General features: G+C 51.5%; 1 protein-coding gene across 2 annotated transcripts in view; it reads left to right on the forward strand.

Moving 5' to 3' along the window:
- The window catches only part of IGF2R (insulin like growth factor 2 receptor), a 98659-nt gene extending 83981 nt beyond the window's left edge, over positions 1-14678 (forward strand). For both annotated transcript variants that reach the window (XM_074333775.1, XM_074333774.1), the window contains 12 exons: positions 321-482; positions 1715-1922; positions 2256-2402; positions 3411-3645; positions 4444-4580; positions 6828-6942; positions 7648-7794; positions 8435-8622; positions 9507-9693; positions 12113-12265; positions 12960-13029; positions 13777-14678. In XM_074333775.1, coding sequence (XP_074189876.1) covers positions 321-482; positions 1715-1922; positions 2256-2402; positions 3411-3645; positions 4444-4580; positions 6828-6942; positions 7648-7794; positions 8435-8622; positions 9507-9693; positions 12113-12265; positions 12960-13029; positions 13777-14193 — 2166 coding nt within the window. In that variant the 3' untranslated portion in view covers positions 14194-14678. The remainder of the gene's footprint in view (positions 1-320; positions 483-1714; positions 1923-2255; positions 2403-3410; positions 3646-4443; positions 4581-6827; positions 6943-7647; positions 7795-8434; positions 8623-9506; positions 9694-12112; positions 12266-12959; positions 13030-13776) is intronic.
- Positions 14679-21688: the final 7010 nt, after the last annotated feature.

The following is a 21688-nucleotide window of genomic DNA, read 5'->3' on the forward strand; positions in this document are numbered from 1 at the left end:
CGCCCTTTCTGTTGCACTGGCAGCATGGAGCGTGGAGTCTGTCTCTAAGTGCAGGGGACCGCCTGGAGGAAGCGAGGGTCCCGGGTGTGCGGCGGGCTGCCGGGCAGTGCTGAGAGCACAGTGTTGGTTACTGGGCATGATGAGTGCCCCTCCCTTTTGGGGACAAGCTGCTGTGGGTCACCCAGAGCACCGAGCTGCTTGTAGCTGTGGCTGCAGCCCCTCTGGCAGGTGTCTCGGTGCTTGTCGGGTTGCAGAGCGGTGCGAGGATGCCATGCCTAACCCACGTGGGTTTTTAAGACCCGTGTTCTTTTTCTGAACAGGGAACTCCTGAGCTGCTGAGGACCAGTGAGTGTGACTTTGTGTTCGAGTGGGAGACCCCGCTTGTCTGTCCTGACGAAGTGAAGGTGGAGGGCTGCTCTCTGACGGATGAACAGCTGTATTACAGCTTTAACTTGTCCAGCCTTTCCAAAAGCACCTTCAAGGTAATGCCGCTCACCAGGCCCAGCGATCTCGGGCAGCGGCCTGGATTCCTTCTGCTACCCACTGTGTTTTAGGTAATGTGACGTCTGTGACCACTGGAGGACATGTTGCCACCGAGGCAGTGCATGGAGGGATGGCGGCGGTCTTAGCCCCTGTACTGGGGACCCAGATCAGCCTGTCGGGGGTTCTGGGTTCTGTGGCCAGTCAGCCACAGCTGACTCTTGAGTTGTGCTTGCTGATTCAGAGTTTTCCATTCCTTATGGCTTTGTGAGGCTTAGATGATCTAGTGCTGTCAGCAAGGGGCCCTTATATCGCAGATGAAGAGCTGGAGGTGGCTTGGGACGGGCTTCAGACCACGTACCCTTAGGGGCAGAGCCAGGTCTGGCGCAGCTGGCAGAGGCCACATGGAATGCCACTTGGTGTAAGCCTGGCTCTAAGAGAAACGGGCTGCTACTTTGCTGACCACAGAGGATGGGTGTAGGGAGCTAGCAGGTCTCCCAGACTTGAGATGTATTTGGGCGAGCGTAGGGCATGTCTTGCTCCCAGCCTGAGTGTCGTGGACTGTTTGTTATGTTGATGAGGCTGTGGCCATCTCGGGTCACTGATGGTCAGGGGACCCTAGAACTCTAGGCCTACGATCTAATCATACAGCTGTGGGCCATGCCCACAAGATCCTGGCACCTCCCCAGGGATGGCAGCTGGTGAGTGGTCAGCTTTGAATCATGTGCCCTGGGTCCTGTAACAGAGAGCTGGCCTGGGCACAGGCCCTCCCAACAGGTGCACAGCAGGTGTGAGCCTGCAGAGGCCAGGGCAGGCGAGGAAGGTAAGGTACATATTTCATCTTGGAATGTCACTTGAGGCTCATTAACTTAGTCCTCACCACTCCCCGTGTTACAGGTGGGGCGACGTGGTGTCAGGAAGGGGGTGAGCAGCCTGAGTTCTCACAGCTGGCTCCCTACCACAGGCCCCCCGTTAGTGCATGCTGCCACTGGGATGGGGCAGGGGGAGGAAGCAGGCCAGGCCTGGGGTGGAGTGGGGTGTGGGTCCTTGCAATGGCCAGAGGCCATCACCCTCCTGAGGAAGGCCGGGACTGGAGGGAAGGGAGGTGAGTTCCGAGGCTCTGACGCACGGCACCAGGTACAGCCCCGCTTTCCTGCACGCGCCACCTCCCTGCACTGCTAGCTCTTTCTACCTGGAGACCCATCCACAGCCCCACATGGTGTTGTCTGTCCAGGTGACTCAAGACTCGCGCACCTACAGCGTGGGGGTGTGCACGGCGGCAGCGGGCCTGGACGAAGGTGGCTGTAAGGACGGAGGTGTCTGTCTGCTCTCTGGAAGCAAGGGGGCATCTTTTGGACGGCTGGCATCCATGAGACTGGATTACAGGCACCAGGATGAAGCTGTCATTTTAAGTTATGCGAATGGAGATACTTGCCCTCCAGGTGAGTCTTTGCAACGGGGAACATTTACATTCTTAGTAAATGCGAAATTAGACAGAGCTGCGGGAGAAAACTGAGGAGTGACGTTCCAAATCCAGTGAGTTCTGTGGTCCCGATTGCACCGCGGGACACCCCAGCATGCGCGTGCTCAGGCCCTGAGCACTCTCTGGCCTGTGAACGGCCTGTCACACTGTGGCGGGAGGCCTGCTGGTCCTGAGGGTGGTTTAGGGTGACCCTCCTAGGAAAGCCTTGCTGGGCAGTTCTGCGCGTCGCAGCGGGCAAAGCGCAGCCGCCGCTTGGTGGCACTCTGGGTTATGCAGGTGTTCTTCTTCCCAGAAACCGAGGAAGGTGACCCCTGTGTGTTCCCCTTCATATTCAATGGAAAGAGCTACGAGGAGTGTGTTGTGGAGAACAGGGCGAGGCTCTGGTGTGCCACCACCGCAAACTACGACCGAGACCATGAGTGGGGATTTTGCAGACACTGTAAGTAGTAGCGCGGTGCGTCCGGCACAGGCCGGTGCGGTAGACCCGTGGGCTCCCTTCCTGTGGCGCTCACTCTAGCTCCAGGTAATGGCAGGAATTGCGTTACACATTAGTTTTTTTTGGTCAGAGCGATTTCCTGTAAAGAGAGGACAGTTGTAATCGTTCTGTGGGATGTACTGCATCGCCGTATAGACCACAGCAGGGCCGACACACGAGCTGGGTGGTGAGCCAGGCCCCTCACTAGCTCACGAGGCTTGTGTCCGCACACCAGTTGTCAACACTGGTGGTTCAGATTCGGGCCTCAGCGAGACTGCCCCTTTTCCTGGGTCTGCAGGGTGGAAGAGGGGTAATCAGGGTTAGCAGTGGGCTTATTCATCGACTGTGCTGTGTGGCAGGCATGGGCCAAGAGCTGGGGGTTTCATGGTGAGTCACACTTAGCACCCTTACACCTGCAATGTTTAGAGCCCCGTGGCAGAGAATGCTACTAGTGTGTGTGGGACAAACTGAAGTGAGTTCCCAAGGAAAGCGAGGTGAGATAAATGCATAGAAAATGATGTAATTCTTGTATGTGATCAGGGAACAAAGTGATACGTGTTAAGGAATTATAAATGTTACACTTACCCGGGATTACTGTAGTTTTGTTTCGTGGCTTATTGTGACAGGACTTTTCTCTGGTGTGTTGGATGACACTCCAACATTTTTAAGTAATTGTGGATCTCTTATTGTTACTTTGTTTAATTTTTTGTTACCATTTGTGTGTTAATCAAATTTGAATACGTGTCGTCGTCGGGGAATTGTGCTTGTGCTGTGAGATTATTAAGAAGAACAGTAAGAAACACTTGGTCTATTTAGGGTTAAGATGTATGTGAATGAAACAAGCACGATCTGGCTGGGGCATCCGTGATGGCAGGCAGGCCTGTTACAATGCGGCAGGGCGGGAGGAGGTTGAGAACGGGTGTGACACAGGCCATGTGTGGTCTGACCTTTTTCCCGTGTGCCGCTCCACAGCAAACAGCCACCGCACATCTGCTATCATCTTTAAGTGCGATGAAGATGCTGACATTGGAAGGCCACAGGTCTTCAGTGAAACTCGTGGGTGTGAAGTGACATTTGAGTGGAAAACAAAAGTAGTCTGCCCTCCAAAAAAGATGGAATGCAAATTCATCCAGAAGCACAAAACCTACGACTTAAGGCTGTTGTCCTCTCTCACCGGGTCCTGGTTCTTTGTCCATCAAGGAGCCTCGTGAGTACCTTCGCCACTTGCCAGTGATGTCATCCTCTCAGGAAGGGGGAGCCTGCCATTCTTGATGGTAGTGGGTCATGGTGGGTCACCTCCGATTCTCAAGGTGGGCCTGCCACGTCAGTCTGAAGTGTAGGGAGGCTTGGATGCCTCTGGCTCCTGGGAGCGGCCCAGAGCTGTCAGGCGTGGTGTAGAATGCAGAGGTGAATAGAAATGGAGCCTTCAGAACCCAAAGACGCAGGTGATCAGCTGTTGGCCTGATCCAATTAGTCTCTTTGGTTTATGTTTGTGAGGGGCGGCCGTCCGATGCTGGGTTTCTGAAAGGCGTGTTAATGTCTCAGCTCTTGGGCACTGACTCCTTAGGCTGTGCTGCCCCGGGGTTCATTAATTGTGCTGACAGCTCCATGCGTGGAGCGCCTGCTCTCTGCCAGGCTCCTTCGTCCTTAAGTGTTCCCCTCAGAGGGGGTGTCGATTTGGAGGACTTGTCACCTTGAGTAAGGCAAACAGCTCACCAGGATTTGAGCCGCTGTCTGTCCCAGCTCGAAAGCCTCTTGAAACTATACAGTGTCTCAGGATTTGCCCCCGGGTGCCTGGTCGACATACCCCTTCATCAGTAGTTAGCGCTCCTCAGCCTGTCTGCATCTGAAAATGTGTTTCAGTGCTGTGGTCACAGGCGCTGTGGGACCCGTGTTATTGGAACAGTGACAGTCATCGTTCTGGAAGTAATGGAAAGAGCTGCACCCGAGTGTCGGGGCTGGCACTGACCTTTCCCCTGGCCCCTCCCTTTGTGTTGTTTCATAGGTACTACATAAATTTGTGTCAGAAAATACATAAAGGGCCCCTCGACTGCTCTGACAGAGCCAGCATTTGCAAAAAGAGCGCCTCTGGGGACGTGCACGTCCTGGGGCTTGTTCACACACAGAAGCTGGACGTCAAAGGTAAGGCCTGGGTCCTTGTCACGCAGTTACAGGTACTGCGTCTGAGTGGGGCGGTGAGGTGTCCCCGAATGGCCGGGAAGGGTCAGCAAAGGCTCTGGGTGAAACTTCAGGTACTATTCCCATGTTGTGAGACATTCTGGCAACCCCTCGAATGTTAAAATAAGTGCTACTTTGTCTTTCCTGAGACGACAGCCCTTGAGCGCGTGTGTTTAGAGGGTACAGCTCTCTGGTGAACATTCTTCGAACCAGAAGGAAGGTTTAGGGTTCCTCGGAATCCTTGCTCCAGCGGGGGGTTGAGTGTGTTTATGTGGGAAAGCTGACCAATCACACAGGAACATGGTAAAGATAACGGGTATTTTTTTTATAATGTCTTAACAATTTGGGAGGTAATAATGGAGCTCTTTTTAAATAGAGTTAATAGAAAATCATCTTGCAATGGGTTGTTGAGTGGGAGGTGCTACCTTTCATTGTGTAAAGGACGAAGGTAGGCCTCACCTGGTTTAGGAACAGTCGGGCTGTGTTGTGGGGACCAGCAAAGAGGAAACTTCACCTTTTCCTGTTAGATTAGACTGGGGTTCCCGAACTGTCCTGATTGAACCACAGGTGACATGTGTCCACCTGACGTGTTGACATGGAGAAAGGCAATTTTGAGGGAACTGCTGTCACCCTTGATGAAAATCAAGCCTGACTCTGCAGGTTCTGGGGGGGAGTCACCCCACAGGCAGGAGTGTCAAGAGCTTTCAGTCCACAGTTTGCCTTCCTTTGCAGGATTTAGCTACTGCTGCCCTGTCCACCTGCTCACAGAGGGCTGGGGGGTGGACGGCAGCTCCTCCTCGGCCATCTCATGGTCACTTGTGGCCACTGGACTAGTCTTGCCTTCTGTTTCCCACAGCCAGCTGAGAAAGACGGGGACATTTAAGGCTTCACTGGAAGTCGAGCTATCAGGAACCGCCTGGTCCCCGACACCAGGGGGAGCTTGCTCTTTGGCCCCAACAGCACAGCCGTCTAAGGACAACCACAGGGACCCCCACATTCATTTAGGAATGCACCCTTAAGGGGGTGGAGAGCTGGACTCTGTCCCAGGATTGAACGCGTATGAGCCACGGGGCTGTATATGTGTGTCATCCTCAGCAGCCTCACGGGGTGGGAACCTCACCTGTATGGCCCAGCAAGTGTGGGGTGTCTGCATTAAGGCCGACCCTTGTCTGGTTCCAAACTGCAGCCGTTTAAGAATTTAAGGCCGTGAAACTCTTTCTTCCAGAATTTTACACAGAAGCCCGATACTTATAAGGTTGGTACAAAAGTAATTGCGGTTTAAAAGGTTAAAAACAATTGCAAAAATCGCAGTCACTTTTGCACCAACCTAATTAAACAATTCACCTGGTGTTCAGGTTTGAATTTGGGTGGCGCTGGCTGCGGGCCAGGGCCTCACCAGCACCGTCAGGGCTGAGCAGCCATGGTACCTCGGGCCGTGTCCCATGGAGACCACTGGGCATACTGTTTGCTCTGCATCCCCTGCCTCGGGCATGCCTGTGTGAGAGCCAGTGGGCTCAGGGCAGCGCCAGGTAGCCACTCGCAGTAGCTTGGCACCAGCACGAGGGAAAACCTGGCTCACTCTTCTCTTAGACCCTACAGGTGAGGCATCTCAGTGGTTTCTTTCACCACGTTATTTTCAGAAGCTGAAAGAGCTCAATGTGGAGCCAGAAGATGTGAGAAAAGCAGAATTGTTCTGTATCTGGCTTTTCTCTTTGTGGAGTGGACATGTGCCACCTGCCCTTTGATTACTGGGGGGGCTCAGATGAGAGGACATGTTAGGAAGGCACCTAAAATGACACAGAAATGGGACAGAATTGGAGCAGTGATGACAGCTGCAGTTAATTGAGGTCCTGCTCTGTGTACACACATGTGCCAGGACTTTCCATGCTCCTTGGAACCTGCACACTGTGGGTAGTATTCCCATTACACACGTGACGAGACTGAGGCTCGGACGGTCACAACTGGAGTCATGAAACTAGTGAGCAGGAGCCTGGGATTTGAACCTGGGTCTCCTCTTGCCGTGTAAGTGATGGCGCTGCCAGGAAGCTGTCACCGGGCTCTGCCCAGGTGCTGGTAACCCAGACAATAAGTTTTCAGAGAGCCAAACATTTTTTTCTGTCCTGGTCCTTAATATAGATTTTGACTTCCGACATGGAAGGTTTTTAATAATGCACTAGAAATAACGTCTGTTCCATCATTTGTGTGTTTCAGATGACAAAGTCATTGTAACTTATTCCAAAGGTGATCAGTGTGGTAAAAATAAGACTACATCTACCGTCATAGAATTGACCTGTGCAAAGACAGTGGGCAGGCCTTCGTTCAAGAGGTGAGTTCAAACGGGAGCCATGGAGACTGTGCACCGGGAGCTCTTCGGAATTTCTGTGGTTTTCACTTGGGGCGTTGTGATGTGGGAGTGGGGAGAAGGTGTTCACAATGCAGAGGGGACTGGCTGCTGAGTTAGGGCCTGCGGTGGGGCCAGGGCTGCTGGTTATCAGTCAAGGCCAGTATTCAGGTGACCTGTCTTGGACCCACGGGCAGGTGGGGCCAGTACCTGGTATGCTTTTGGGATATACTAGAATTCTCCAGGCAATTCTGTATCTGCTGGTGCGGGGGGTGTGGGTGGGAAGTTTGACCAGCAGAGGGAGCATGTGAGCTGCTGTTCGTGATCAATTGTTTCCTTCCAGAAGCTGGTCTTGGACAAGAGGAGACCCAGGAATTTAGTGAAGTCATGAGTCTAAAAAGCTTGTCAAATAAAAATTCAAAAATCTAGGAGCAAATTTTTTCAGCCTTTAGACATTGCAGTTTCTAAATTTAGAAAAACCGTATGAAACCCTTGCCTACTTTTTCACACTGCTGTTTTGCTGTCCTCTTTCTTAGGAGGAAAGCAAATAAAATAGCCATGCTTGCCCAGCACGGGAGGGCTGGGTGGTGGGGTGCTTGTGGGGCCCTGGGACTCAGGGAGCCAAGCGTGAGGTCCCTCACGCAGCCCCCATCTGCTGGGTGTGACTGCGCCCCTGCCGCCTCCTTCCAGGTTTGACACCGAGACCTGCACTTACTACTTCAGCTGGGACTCACGGGCTGCCTGCGCTGTGAAGCCGCAGGAGGTGCAGATGGTGAATGGGACCATCACCAACCCTCTCAACGGCAAGAGCGTCAGCCTCAGAGACATTTATTTTAAGTATGTAAAACATTTTCCTTTGACCACGGCTTGTATTAAAAAATAAAGCAGCAATTCATATCTTGCCCTAGCGGGGAGCACTGCAATAAATAGGCTGTGTGTCATAGTTACAGTTTCCAGGTAGTTGTCATAGTTTGCTTAAACCAAGGGAAAGCTATTACTCAACTATTAAGTTTTAACACCAAAGATGGTGAATGCTCTCTAGTGTAAAAATAAAGCTGCCCATTCCTACCTCACTTTATGATAAGCCCAGGGGTTGAAGCCCAAACCTATTGAAACAATGTTTGATTCGGAATCTGTGGGCTTATCATCTTATGAAAAGAAAGTCAGTTATTAAGCAGTGTCATGGGGGTGGTTCTTGGGGTCCAGTGGCCAAGGTGACTGGCCATGCCTGCTGGCTGTGCCTGGGGCAGGGTGAGGTGGGCGTGGTGCTGGACAGTTTGCTCAGAACAGAGCGTGGAGCAGTGGGACGACGGGGATGGGGCCCACCGGAATCTTCGTGGGCTCGTGGACGTGCCACCCAGGCTGGGAATGCAGGACAGCAGTGTCCTGCAGCCCTGTGGTTCCCAGGACTTCGGGTCTGTAATGAATGGTTTTCTTAAAGGACTGCCAAGTCACTGCCATCTTTTCTGTCTCTCAGGCTGTTCAGTGCCTCTGGGGACATGAGAACAAATGGGGACAAGTACCTGTATGAAATCCAGCTTTCTTCCATCACAAGCTCCCAAAATCCAGCTTGCTCTGGGGCCAACATATGCCAGGTTAAACCGAACGACCAGCACTTTAGCAGGAGAGTCGGGACTTCTGATAAAACCAAATACTACGTTCAAGGTAATTTCCTTTTTTCCAGTATTGTTCCATATTTAACTTCCTCAAAGAAAGAGCTTTAAAATTTTTGTGAACCAACCCTCTTCAACTGGAATGTCAGGTACATTTTAAAGCAAAAGCCCTGGTTTGATTCTGGTTTGATGTGCATTCATCCAAATGGATGGAATAGCCTGGGCTTCTGGATGTGGCTGACTGTGACAGTGTGAGCCACCTACGGAGTTTGGAGGGGGCTGAGTCCACACAAAGCTCCCTCACTTCTGACGCCAGCTGCAAGTTGGGGGGGCTGCCATCACCAGCCTCAGGCTCCGTAATTCACTAGAAGGGCTCAAGAGAACTCACTGAGAGCTGTTACAATTATAATTTATTACAGCAAAAGGATCTAGATTAAAATCAGCCAAGGGAAGATGCCTGGAGGGCAGAATTCAGGAGGGAGCCAGATGCTCCATTGCTCTCCCGTGGAATCGGGGGGCGTTACATTCCCAGCGTCAGTGTGACAACATGGTTGGGATATCGCTAACCAGGGGAGCTCACTGCCCCTTGGTGGCCAGGGCTTTTATTGGGGCTCCATTGTGTAGGCTTGGGTGATTGGTTGGTTGGCTGGCTGGTTGGTTGGTTGTTTGGCTGGTTAGTTGGTTGATTAGTTCCTCAGACCTCTTTCTGGGCAAGATTCAAGTCTTTCCTGCACACTGACTTAAGTAGGGGCTCCATAATATGTGTGAAGTGGTCTGTGAAGAAGAGCAGACCTGGGACATTTGACACAGGATCCTTATGTCCGATTTGAAGTCTATGTGAACCTCTTATAGCCTCTGAAAAGATAAACGCGGCTCGTCATTGAAGTGGTGATGGTAACGTTGCTGGGGTTGTGTGTGCGCCTTTCTTTCTGACAGATGGTGACCTAGATGTGGTGTTTACCTCGTCCTCTAAATGTGGACAAGATAAGACAAAGTCGGTCTCTTCCACCATCTTCTTCCACTGCGACCCGTTGGTGAGGGATGGGATCCCGGAGTTCAGCCACGAGACGGCTGACTGCCAGTACCTCTTCTCCTGGTACACGTCTGCCGTGTGTCCTCTGCGGTGAGTGTGGCATCCGGGCTTGGCAGGGGCTGACTCTTGGTCAGTTTCCTCTTTGCATAGATGGTCACTTAACGTCCGTACCCTCACCTCCTCTCTCACACCTAAGCTCAAGCATAAGTTCGTGTGTGTGTTTCCCCCCATTGTTTTATTATGGAAAGTTTTCAAACATACACAAAATCCAGAGGAAGTGGTAGAAGTAAACCCCACATAGCCAGCACCCAGCTTCAGCTGTCCGTGTCGTGCCCTCTTGGTCCACGCCGCGTCACTCCCAGTAGCATCAGCCGTCTGCTTTGTGCGCCCGGCTTCCGAGCACCTCTCACGTTCCTTCCATCTTCCTCAGCTGATGTTCCCCTCGGTGGCTCCTGGAAGGTGGGGGCTCCGTCCTGTCTTTGTTCCCAACATGTCTTTTCTTCGTGTTCTAGTACAAATTGTGTGGTAAACATCACTTTTACTTGATGGAAGTATTTTCACATTTGAATGAAAACCTGTTCTATGGCTCTTGACAATCAGATGTAGGCCAGGTTTCCATGGGAGGTAGATGTTTGTGCTTTGAGGTCTTTCTGGTGAGAGAAGGGTGACCACGGCCTCCACGGCCTCCACGTGGCCTCGGAGAACCTGCCTCTTCTCATGTCCCGTGGCCTTTGTTCCCTGGCCCAGTTACACTGTCATGTTTAGAGACCCTCATCCAAAACAAAATATTATAAATTGCTTTCCTCTTGGATTTTTGTTTTCTTTCTATTTCATCCAGGTCACCATCTTACAGAAGCTTTACGTTCTCTGCCCTGAGACTTTAAAATCAGGAGAAAAATGAGTTCTTGCCGTGTTTCTTTATCTCTTGAAAAAGGGATCCTATACTCCGCAGAAAACAGGGGTAGGGACAGTGCAGGGAAAGTCGAGATCATTTAGATGTTAAATCCGTTTTGTTTTTTACATTCTATGGGTGCTAGCCCAGCAAAAACACACACACACACACACACAAAAACAGCTTTGTCCTAAATTTTCCAGGACATACACGTAAGGCAAATCTCGACAAATTTCTAAATGTTGGTGCCATATAAATAACATACATGATGCAGTTAAGTTAGGAACCAGTAACAAGAAGTTAACTGAAAAAGAGAAATATATTTGGAAACTAAAACACGCTTTTAAATAATTCATGAATCACAGAGGAAACCAAAAGTGGAAATGAAAACACACTTAGAATGGAGTGATAGGAGTATGTCCCATCAAACACTGGCTGTGTCTGAAGTGTCCCTGGGTGGCCCTGGCTGGTTCTGCCTCAGCTGGTGTCTGGCTTTGGGGGCAGAGTGCTCATGTGTGTTTGTCATGTGGTGATGTCCCCACTTGAATAGACGGTAACAAACACATCCACGCTGGAACTAAACTCCATCCTCTCTGAGGGCTTGGAACCCAGATTGTTTGGCTCAGGCTGAGTTTTGATTAGAGCAGTTATCTTTAGGTCAAGTCATCGGTTGCCCTCTGACCCAATTATTTGAATTAAATATTTTTCTGAATTAATAGCCAGCGTCTTAGCATCCAACTTTGTCACGTGCGTGTGGCCTCCCTTATCCCGAGCTGTCCAGATACCACCACCGTCTGCTTCTCGGGATGGGGGAGAATTTCTGTTCTGTGGTTCTTTACTGTCGGCCTGGTGAGCCTGAATGACTGAAGGCCAGAAGGACCAGAAGTGTCAAGTCAGTACTCAAATGTTTAGTTCTCTGAGCAGAAAGGGAAGTCAGTGAAGACGTTTCTAGTATTTTATTGGTTACCTTCCTGGAATGTTTAATGTCATGGAAATACACTGCTTTTTCTCACCCATGAGTGGGGATTGTGAAATCTTAGCTGATTGAACCAGCTACTGTGTTGGTCACTAGCCCGGCCTCCTGGGACTTAACAGGCCTGGATAGAGAATAATGGCTCGATCGGGTGCCCATTCTGTGCCCGCAGTGGCCCGTGGAGGTCCCCGACCCCGAGAGGCACTGAGCCTATGTCCCACGATGAGATGGTGGGAGGGAGAGGCTATTACTGGGCTGTCATCACTGTTTCTTCCCAGAGAACAGACTGTGGTCCTGGGAGAGGAGTGGTGACTGCTTATCCCCCCAGGTCTTTGCTTCATTAGACCCATGTGCCCTGAGAGCCCCCCAGAGGGACAGACAGGCAAGGACGAGGAGGGTGTCCTCAAAGCTCGGCTCTTCTTCTTCCCTTGATAATGGTCCAGGTAGCTCGAGGCCGTGTCTTCCCACCTGTTTTCCTATACTCCTGCCTAAACTCGTTATCAGAAGAGTTTACCACTACTGGTCTCCGTGTCTGCTGCAGCTTGTGTTACGCTGTGCCCTTTGTCTAGTCAGGCCGCTCCCTTGGGGATTGCTGGGGTCTTTGCTGTTGCAGAGTGTCCCTGATTGATGTGGCTTCTTTCCAGGGTGGGCTTCGATGACGAGAGTGCCGGAGAGGACACACAGACGCACAGGGGGCTCTCGGAGAGGAGCCAGGCCGTGGGGGCCGTCCTCAGCCTGCTGCTGGTGGCGCTGACCGGCTGTCTGCTCACGCTGCTGCTCTACAAAAAGGAGAGACGGTGAGGAGAGGGGGGGGTGGCTGCACGCCAGGGCTTCAAAGTTGCACCCTGGGCTCAGTTTTCTGTTTTGGTTTTGAGCCCAACAGCAGCCAGAGTCCTGAGGTTCTAAGTGAAAAGTATGGAAGGGGCCCCCAGATGTGTTCTGTGCATGTCTGCATTTCTAGGACAAGGTTTCCCATTTGACTGGAGCCTTGGAACCTGTCCCAGGTGCTTGAGTCAGGTTTTGCCGCTCATGTCACATGGTGGACACTCTGTGGACCCTCGGCCTGGCCCACCCATTTCCAGGACATCGGTCTCTGGATGTATCCGAAGACGGACAGAAAATTAATTAAACACCAGCTGTCATGAGCAGACTCCCCGTGTAGTCTCTGCGCAGCCTTGGTGTTCAGGAAGGTGGGGTCTCATGGCATTTACACCTGGAAAAGCAGAAGCACGAGTGTCCAGTATCTTGCCCTAGAGTTGCTAAACCACTGAGAGGTGGAGCAGGATTTGAGTCCTGTTCTGTCTAATTCTAAAGTGTTCTCACCTCTGAACTGGTTCATAACCCTGCCATTGTGGGCGGGTTGCTGGTCGAGCGGGAGGGGCACCGCCTTCCCTGGTAGCCGCCACCTGAGGAGCCAGGGCTTGGAGCAGCTGGCCGGTAGGCCCCTGCCCCGCGGTTCCGCCTGGACTGACCACGGTTGGTCTCTTACAGGGAATTGGTGATGAGTAAGCTCACCAGCTGCTGCAGACCCAGTGCAAACGTGTCCTACAAGTACTCGAAGGTAATTTCCTGTCTCCCCCTCCACCCCTAGAATATTGAGCTGTGGATATTGTTATAATGCCAGTCGGTGATGAGAAGAAAAATGTCATCATAGGCACTTTGAAGTAGAAAAGGGAAAAACGTTATCACCCGTTGCTTTTAACCCGAACACTCTTTTGTCTTTTTTCATTCAAGTTTTTCTCATTGTGGTTGCAGCTGATTTCCTTACAGCGTTTAATATTTGGGTGGCTCCTACTTTTTTGGCTATTCTGAAAAAATACACATACGTGCTGATGAAAATTTTTGTGCATCCGGCATTTGGATGGTTTTCTTCAGCTACGTTTCTAGAAAAGGAGCATTATTTGGACCGAAGGGCATCAATATGCTCATGGCTCTTGATACGTGCTACCACACTGCTATCCAAAAGGCTTGTCTCAGGCAGACTCAGACACGTGTGCTCCGTGTGGCTCCTCTTCCTGGCTGCACGCCCCTCCCGCCCAGGGCACCTGGCTGTTGATCAGTAGCGGGAGGGGCCCAGACCCACTGGCCCACTTTCCTGCCCCTCGTGCCGCTGTGTGCTTTGGTTGGGCCTTAGCAGGAGCTGGCAGTTCCAACCCTTGTCTTCCTCTCCCTGGGGTCCCAGGACCATAGTGGCTGTGGTGGGCAGGGAAAGAGGGTCCCCGACTCGGGTGGGTCATGGGAGGAGGGTCCTGGAGGAACAGAATGGGTTCTCAGGTGGGCTTCATGAGCTGTGCTTTGTCCCCGGCAGGTCAACAAGGAAGAAGAGGCAGATGAGAACGAAACTGAGTGGCTGATGGAAGAGATCCAGGCGCCGGCCCCGAGACCTGGGAAGGAAGGGCAGGAAAATGGCCACATCACCACCAAGTCCGTGAAAGCCGAAGCCCTCACCTCCCTGCATGGGGACGACCAGGACAGCGAGGATGAGGTCCTGACCATCCCAGAGGTGCGAGTGCACTCGGGCAGAGGGACTGGGGCAGAAAGCGCCAACCAAGTGAGACACCCGCCGAGGAAGGTGCCCCGGGAGCGAGTGGACGACAGGGTGGGGCTGGTGAGAGGCGAGAAGGCGAGCAGGGCCACGCCCAGGGCTGCAGCGCCGAAGACCGCGGCCTCGGGCACCCTGGCGTCCTTCCACGATGACAGCGACGAGGACCTCTTGCACATCTGAACTCCTGGTGCCTACACGGGGACGTGGGTCGATGGCACAGCCAGGCACCTCCAACCAAATAAGACTTCAACTCGATGATGCTTCTATCATTTTTGCCTTTAATGAAAACTGTTTCAAAAGGGAAGAGTTTTTGTGATGGGGGAGGGTGAGGAGGTCAGGCACCGCTCATCCGTGATTGGTCGGTCATTGGAATGAGGCATCACTCCAGTTGCCAAAGGCGGTGTCAGGGGCCCCGGGTTTTGTCCCAAGTCCTCATTTAATAGCATGGCTGCTGTGCGCTTCATAATACGCGCCTGGGCCAGCTGCATCTGGGAACAGAGGGCTGTATTTGAGAAAAACCCTTGCTGCTTTAGGCCCTATAGGGTATTTGACCATTATATTTTAGCATTTAATTCTCTCCTCCTATTTATTGACTTTGACAATTACTCAGGTTTGCGAAAAAAGAAAAAAAAAACACAAAAAACAAAACAAAAAAAAAAACAAAACCACCCAACAGTTTCTTCCTGTAGGCAGAGGATAATGTACTAGCTCATCCGTTGTCAGAAGGGGAAGCTGTCGGTGTAATGGGTTGGTTTCATACGAGATTTTGAACTAGTCAATAATGTATCCTCTAAGTTAGAATAATCCATTCTGTCTCCTTTCCTCTTGGCTTTCTGTTTCTTAAGGGCACACGCACGTGCACGCACACGCCGCACGTACGGGGTCCCTGAGTGCCTGGGCTTCAGAGGGTTCGCCTGTTCTATGCCTTCAGTCAGGAACGGCTGCGGCTTTTTGCATGACATCCTTAATCCTAGGTGCACAGAGAACATTATCCAGTATTTTTTTCACCGGCTGGTGAATTCAAACAACCCACCCAAAGATTGATTTTGTGTGTGTGTGTGAGAATGGAGTTGAGATGTCAGAGAAAAATAACTTTTTTCCAGATTTTGGGTATAGGTCTCACCTCTTCAGGTTCTCATGATACCACCTTTACTGTGCTTATTTTTTTAAGAAAAAAAAGTGTTGATCAACCATTTGACCTATAAGAAGCCTTAATTTGCACAGTGCGTGACTTCATGGAAATTGCATGAAAGCCGATGGGCTGGAATCTCGCCCTAGTGTTGCACTTGGACTCTAGCTGCGGGGCAGCCGAGGTCAGGCCTCAGGGCTGCAGGACGGGCAGCGCCGCTGTCTCTTCCCCGCTGCAGGCTCCTTTCTTGAAGTGTTTAACGAATGACTTTTCTCTTATTCTAGAATTGTACATAGACTCAGTGGTAGTCATATACTGAAGGCAAACCGCTCTACAGGATTCCTTGGTTTGTACTCAGTTTGGCTGGCTTATTTGATTTCAACATGAGTGTATTTTTAAAAATTGATTTCTTTCCTCATTTTTTTCCAATCAAATTTACTGTAATATAAAGTATTCAACAATTTCAATAAAAGATAAATTATTAACTGGGTGTTACTGCTTTTTCCCCTTAAGACTGAAACGTGCCCGAGCTCCTTGCCAGTCTGGCTGCCCACCTGCTTTCCTGGGAAGTTACAGATGTTTGCGTTTTAACTGCAGTGTCCCAGCTGAGTCTCCCCGAGTGGCACTTGTGTCTTCTCTCTGGAGTCTTTCCCCTGTGTAAGTGCTCGCTCTAGGTCCACCTCGTCTCCGCGTCCCCTGGGTCTGGTTTCTCCCGTTTCTGAGAAAACAGACCTCGGTGTTCCCTGCTTACCAAAGCAACCATGCTAGAGGGCAGATTCCGACGACACCACGAAGCCCCACCATGTGCAGCCTTGTGTCTGGTACATGGCGTGTTTTCTCTTGTGCAGAGTCCGAGTCTTCCATCGGAAATTACTGACCAGTAACGAGCGATTCCTAGGTGTTCGCACACATGCAGACAAAGAAGGAAGTTACCACACGTCAAACTAGACTTCTCAGCGTCAGCATGCTTCCCTTCATCTCACTGACTAATTATCCAGTTGGAGTTAGTTACTTACGATGATTATTTTTTAGGGTTTTACACTCTGTCTCCTGAAGGACACTCTGGGGTCTTCTAAAGGTTTACATTATGAGCCGAGAGTTGCTGGTCCCCGGGCACTGTGTATGGGGGCCTGTTCTCCAAGCTGCCCCTTTCCCACCAAGACACAGGAAGCCCTCTAGGGCAGGAGGGGCCCTGGAAGACACTTGCTGGCCCTGTTGGTCACTCGATGGCAGGAAAGTTCTTCGTACCCCGGGTTGCCTGCAGAGAACAGGAGTGACCATGGTGTATGGCAGGCCCTTGAATTGCCTCTTCCTAAGTGTAATAGGTAATGTAGATTACCTAGGTAACCTACACAATCTCACATCCTTAAGCCCCTGAAAACAAACTGTCCTTGCCAGCTGTTGTTACAGGTAGTTTTAGGAAAACATGCAAGAACAGCAAATGGGAATTAGAACCTTAGCAGGGAAATAATTTTATTGATAAGAGTACAACTTTGCTATTTAGTTTCCTTTTAACCAACTTTTTGAGACTGTCCTTTGAATAGCAGAGAAATGGAGTAAGTGGGCCATAAGGATGACACAGGCAAACCCTATGCCAAGGGAATCCAAGGAAAGAGGAAACCTGGCTCTTACATGAACCTTGAAAAAGCATTCGAAACCAGTATTCCACCAACTGCTAAAATACACATCGCCCATGATGAGTCCCTCAGAAAGGTTGGCTGCCACCTGGGCATAAAAAAAAAACTTTGCGCTTAGTCCCATCTGTTACGTGGGTCAAAGAACTGATGGCATGTAGATCTTACCTCTTCTTGGGGATCAGGTCACAAGGGGATGGTGTGCATGTTGGGGGCAGGTGGTGTAGACAAGGTGATATTTATAGAAACCCCTTTCACACAACTTACTTCTCCAGCTGCACTTCATCAACTTGGGGTTGACCTCTCACGCCCTTGAGTTAAACTTGTGGTGCCTCCTAGGAGAGTGTGGTAACCAGGGAGAGCAGGGCTTCTGTGGGTACTGGGCTGGGCATCCTGGCGGGGGTTCCTGTGGCACCTGTAGAGCTCGGGCAGGCAGCGAGGTGGCACTGTGTAGGTAGGTCCAGAGAGCCATGTTGAGTTTGGGGACAGAATGGCTGGAGGGCTGGGTGCCGGCCCGGGGAAGCTGGCCTTGCACTGACAAAGGAAGTGATTGGCGGTGGGCTGCTGGAGACACACAAAGAGCACAGTGCCCCAGAAAGAGCCGGAAGAAACTGGAGGGCCAGGTCTCAGACAAACCTGGTGCCCTGTGACTTCAGATTTTTTTTCCTCTCTCTCTTTTAAATTTTGAGACAATGAGAACATACAGAAAATTTGAACAAACAGGACAAATAACTTATTTTCCCTGAATCCTTCAAGGCTGGATTTCCTCTCTGATGCCTCACCATCCCCGGACAATTCAGGGCGTCAGTCCACGTGAGCACAGAGCAGCCACACGACACAGAACACGGTGTGGATCCATCACTACAGCTAAGCCTCACTCAGGTCCTGTCGAGGTGTTACCAGCCGTCATAGCAGTGCCCTTTTCAGTAAAAGGACCCCGTTCAGAATCTCATGTTGCACTCAGTTTCCATGTCTCTTTAGTTTCCTTTAGTCTAGAAAGTTCCTCAGCCTTTCTTTGACCTTCATGACCTTGGCATGTGAGGTTGCCCTCCTTGCGGTGCTCAGGCTCTGACACCCCTGACAGGCCACCCTCACCCACCTCACCACTGGGACATGCCTGTTCTGCTCCGCCCCACCTTGTGGCTTCAGGAAGCGGGGAGGGCGGGGGGAGGAGCCTCAGGTGTAATGAAATGATACTTGAACTAGAAAATCTTGTTAGCATACATGCTAGCTGGATTGTCATACAGCAGCAGTTCCCAAAGCATACCACATGGAACACTTGTTTGCCATGATTTTAACAGATGTTCTACAAAAAATGGGAAGGACCCAAGCTCAAGTCAGTTTGGAAATGATGCATTAAAATGAGCATTTCTTGCTCTGAGACCTCCCGGAGTCTAAAAGGAGAGACTGCCGTGTGTACATGAAACTACACTAGAAAGTGTGGTCAGTGAACCTCCAAGAAGAGGGTATCATGCAGCATTTTCTAAATGTTTGCCCGTGTCCCCTTGGGCACCTGGTGGTGTGTGAACAGTCCATGGGGAAGTGCTGTCGCCGTGGGACACAGCTCAGTTGTCTTCAGGAGGATCAGGTTGGGTAGGTTGTACGAGAACACACCGCTGATTGACAGTGAGGGCCAAGAGAAGACGGTCACATGCTGCTCAGAACCTGCTCTTCCCACAGGAAGCCCCCGCCCCCTCAGCCTGTCGGCCTGGCCCCTGCCATCTGTGCCCACCCCCAACACTCCTCGCCCCTTTTGGGGCAAATCTCCAGGAAGTTGACCTCAGCAATGATATTGTTGAAGTACTGGAACCACTGAAAATGGTGCTTCTGACCCATTCCTCCATTTACTCCCCCTCGTTTGAATGCCGGCGTGTTGAGATTGCGTGTTGAGGTGCTAACCCCCAGAACCTCAGAAGGTGGCTTTATCCAGTGTAGGGTCTTTACAGAAATAATCAAGTTAAAGTGAGGTCAGGTGGGGTGCGCCCTAACCCACTATGACGGGTGTCCTTATAAAATGGGGAAATTCGGACACAGAGACAGATCCGCACAAAGAGAATGTAAAAACACGCGTGTGTGTGTGTGTGTGTGTGTGTGTGAAAGCCGGCCGGCTACAAGCCAAGGTGAGAGGCCTGGAGCAGAGTCTCCCTTACAGCCTCAGAAGGAACTGACCCCGCCCATACGTTGTGATTTGGGACTTCTGGTCTCCAGAACTGTGAGGCAATACATTTCTGTTGTTTAAGCCTCCCAGTCTATGGTACTTGGTTACGGCGGCTCTAGGATGTGAATCCAGAGAGTAAAGGCCCATCCCCTGGCCGCCTAGAGGGGTCAGGCGGTGAGGAGACACACGGACAGTGACACACGGCCACGTGTGGCTGAGGGGCGCCAGGCGCTGGCCGCAGCCTAGGCCTCCTGACCGTGACTGTTCAGTGCCTTCTTGAAATTTACAGAAAACATGATGAAGAAAACCCATTTGCTTTATTTGTTCATCCATTCAAAAAGATGGTTCTGAGTGTCTAGGCCAGGTGCCACGAGAGACACTGGCGGTAGGAAGCCGAGAGTGACCGTCCTCACGTGAGTTCCTCCTGAAGGAGACACAGGACCGGGTGGGGCTGCGGGTGAGCAAGGTGGGGCGTTTCTAAGGCCCCTCATCCTGAGTCTCTTTCCTTAACTGCTTTGGATTTTCATCAGAGACCAGTCTGGGAAATGCTTTCAATCCCAGCTGGGGAATTAATGGTCAACCAGCAAGACATGAGTCGCAGAAATCTCTTCCTCCTGTTGTCATAACAATGGCTACCAGTTTGCTTTGAACTCCGACCCTGAGCCAGGCCTGAGCATTAAGTCCTTCATCTGCCTACATATCCCCATCACCTGCTTTGGTACGGCCCACAAGCTAAGAACTTAAATGACTGAACAAAATAAAAAACTAATATTATGTGACACAAGAAAATCAGATGAGATGAAAATCTCGGTATCCCTGAATGAAGCATCATTGGAAGCCCCCACCCTTGCTCATTTACGTCTCCTCTGGGGCTGCTTTAGCACGGGTACCCCAGGCATGACAGCAGGCAAGGGACTGACTTCTTGCGCCTTGGTTTCTTGTTAGGTGATGAGCAGTGTGCTCAGCGAGGTTCCTGGCCCGTCGATCTAGAAGCTCGGTCTGGATGGGCACAGGGCCTTTCCGGTTGGCCTTGGCCACAGACCTTCGTGACCATAATCACTTCTCCCCTTTGCAGTTACGATCCCTGGGGATGTCCCAGCCACCTCCACATGGACCTGCACCAGGCCTGGGTGAGGCAGAAAGGAAGAGATGCAGGGCAAGGTGAGGGCCCCGATCTCGGGTCCAAGTGAAAGAAAGAGTGCCCAGCCCTCGGAAGAGTGCGGAGGGGGGCAGCTGTTTTTGCCAAGGAAAAACGTGAGCGAGGAGCCTCACATCTGGGATGGCATGGCGTGGCGTGGCTGCTGGGGACAAGGAGGGACCCTGTTTTCTCCCCAGGACGTGCTGAAAGCAGGAAACTTCGTACCGTGGCTGCTTCCCAAGCAGAAGACTCATGTCTGGGGAGCCGGCACATTTGGGGCTGGTAGTGTTAGAAAAACCCGGTGGCCTTCCTCCTGTGCAGGGAAAAGCCCAGTGCTTCCTTCTCCTGTATGTCTCCTTTACTGCTCACAGCACGAGTCCCGTCCGACACCGCTGATATCAGATGTGTGGATTTTCTCCCACACCAAGAAATTCTCTGTGACACCCGCTGGCTCGTCTACATTTTAACTCAATGCGGACACTCTCTAGCTGGAGACAACACCAGTTCCCACAGGTTAAGGGCTCAGTCCCACGAGGCTGACCCCCACAATCACAAGATGCCAATCACAGGTAGCAGGTCCCCAGGTTCCCCACAATTCTTTGTGACTTGGCTGCAAATTGGGGTTTCCATGACTCCCTCCCCCTTGGATTTGATTATTTGCTAGACTGGCTCACAGATCTCAGGGTAACACTTAAGTTGACCAGTTTATTAAAGGAGATGATAAAAGACACAGGGCAATAGCCAGGTGAAGAAGTACACAGGGTGAGGTCGGGGACGAAAAGGGGGTGTCGCTAGCATAGGAGTTTCTGTCACTGGGGAGTTGGGCTGTGTCACGTTCCAAGTATGGATGTGTTTACCGACCTGGGAGTTCTCCGAGCCCTGTACTATTGGATCTTATGGAGGCTTCCTCACGTAGGTGTGATCAATTATTAACTTCGTTTCCAGCCCCTACCCCTTCTCAAGAGAATGGGATGGAAAATTCCAACTTTCTAATGGTGTCTTGGTCTTTCCTGTGACCAGGAGCCATCCAGGAGCCACCCAGAGTCACCTCACTAGAACAAAAGACACTCCTCTCACCCAGGAAATTCCAAGGGTTTCGGGAGCTCTGTGCCAGGTACCCGAGGAGGAGACCAAGACAGTGTGTTTCCTGTCACACTGCCGAGTGTGCTGATGACCTGCCTTGGAGAGGTCGCCTCTGGCCCTCTTTCTTGAAGCCTCTTTCCCTCCCCCCCAGCCACTGCTTACCCTCTGGCCACAGCCCAAGTAGGGAGGGGATCTCACAGAGGCAGCCCCCAGGGAAAGGGCTGTGCTTCTTACCAAACCTCTTCTTACCTGCGCCCCAGGCCAGAGGACTGGTTAACTGGAAAACCAGAGACTGCTTTCCGGGCAGCCTTGGGTTGCTGAGCTACAACCAGTTAGCACCCATGTTCCGGCTCCGCCACGTACGTTTTGGGTGGCTTTGGGCAAATTGCCTCACCATTCTCAGCCGTGGGGCCCTGATTGTGAAATGCAGGAAGAGGATGTGGGAGTCTCTGCCTGTGTTTGGGGTGCAGTGGTGGGAGGACCCAATTGCTGGCTCCCAGCTCTGTCCCACAGCGACATACAGTGCTCTGTAT

The sequence above is a fragment of the Rhinolophus sinicus genome, linkage group LG05 (assembly GCF_036562045.2).
Source record: "Rhinolophus sinicus isolate RSC01 linkage group LG05, ASM3656204v1, whole genome shotgun sequence".
NCBI lineage: Eukaryota > Metazoa > Chordata > Mammalia > Chiroptera > Rhinolophidae > Rhinolophus > Rhinolophus sinicus.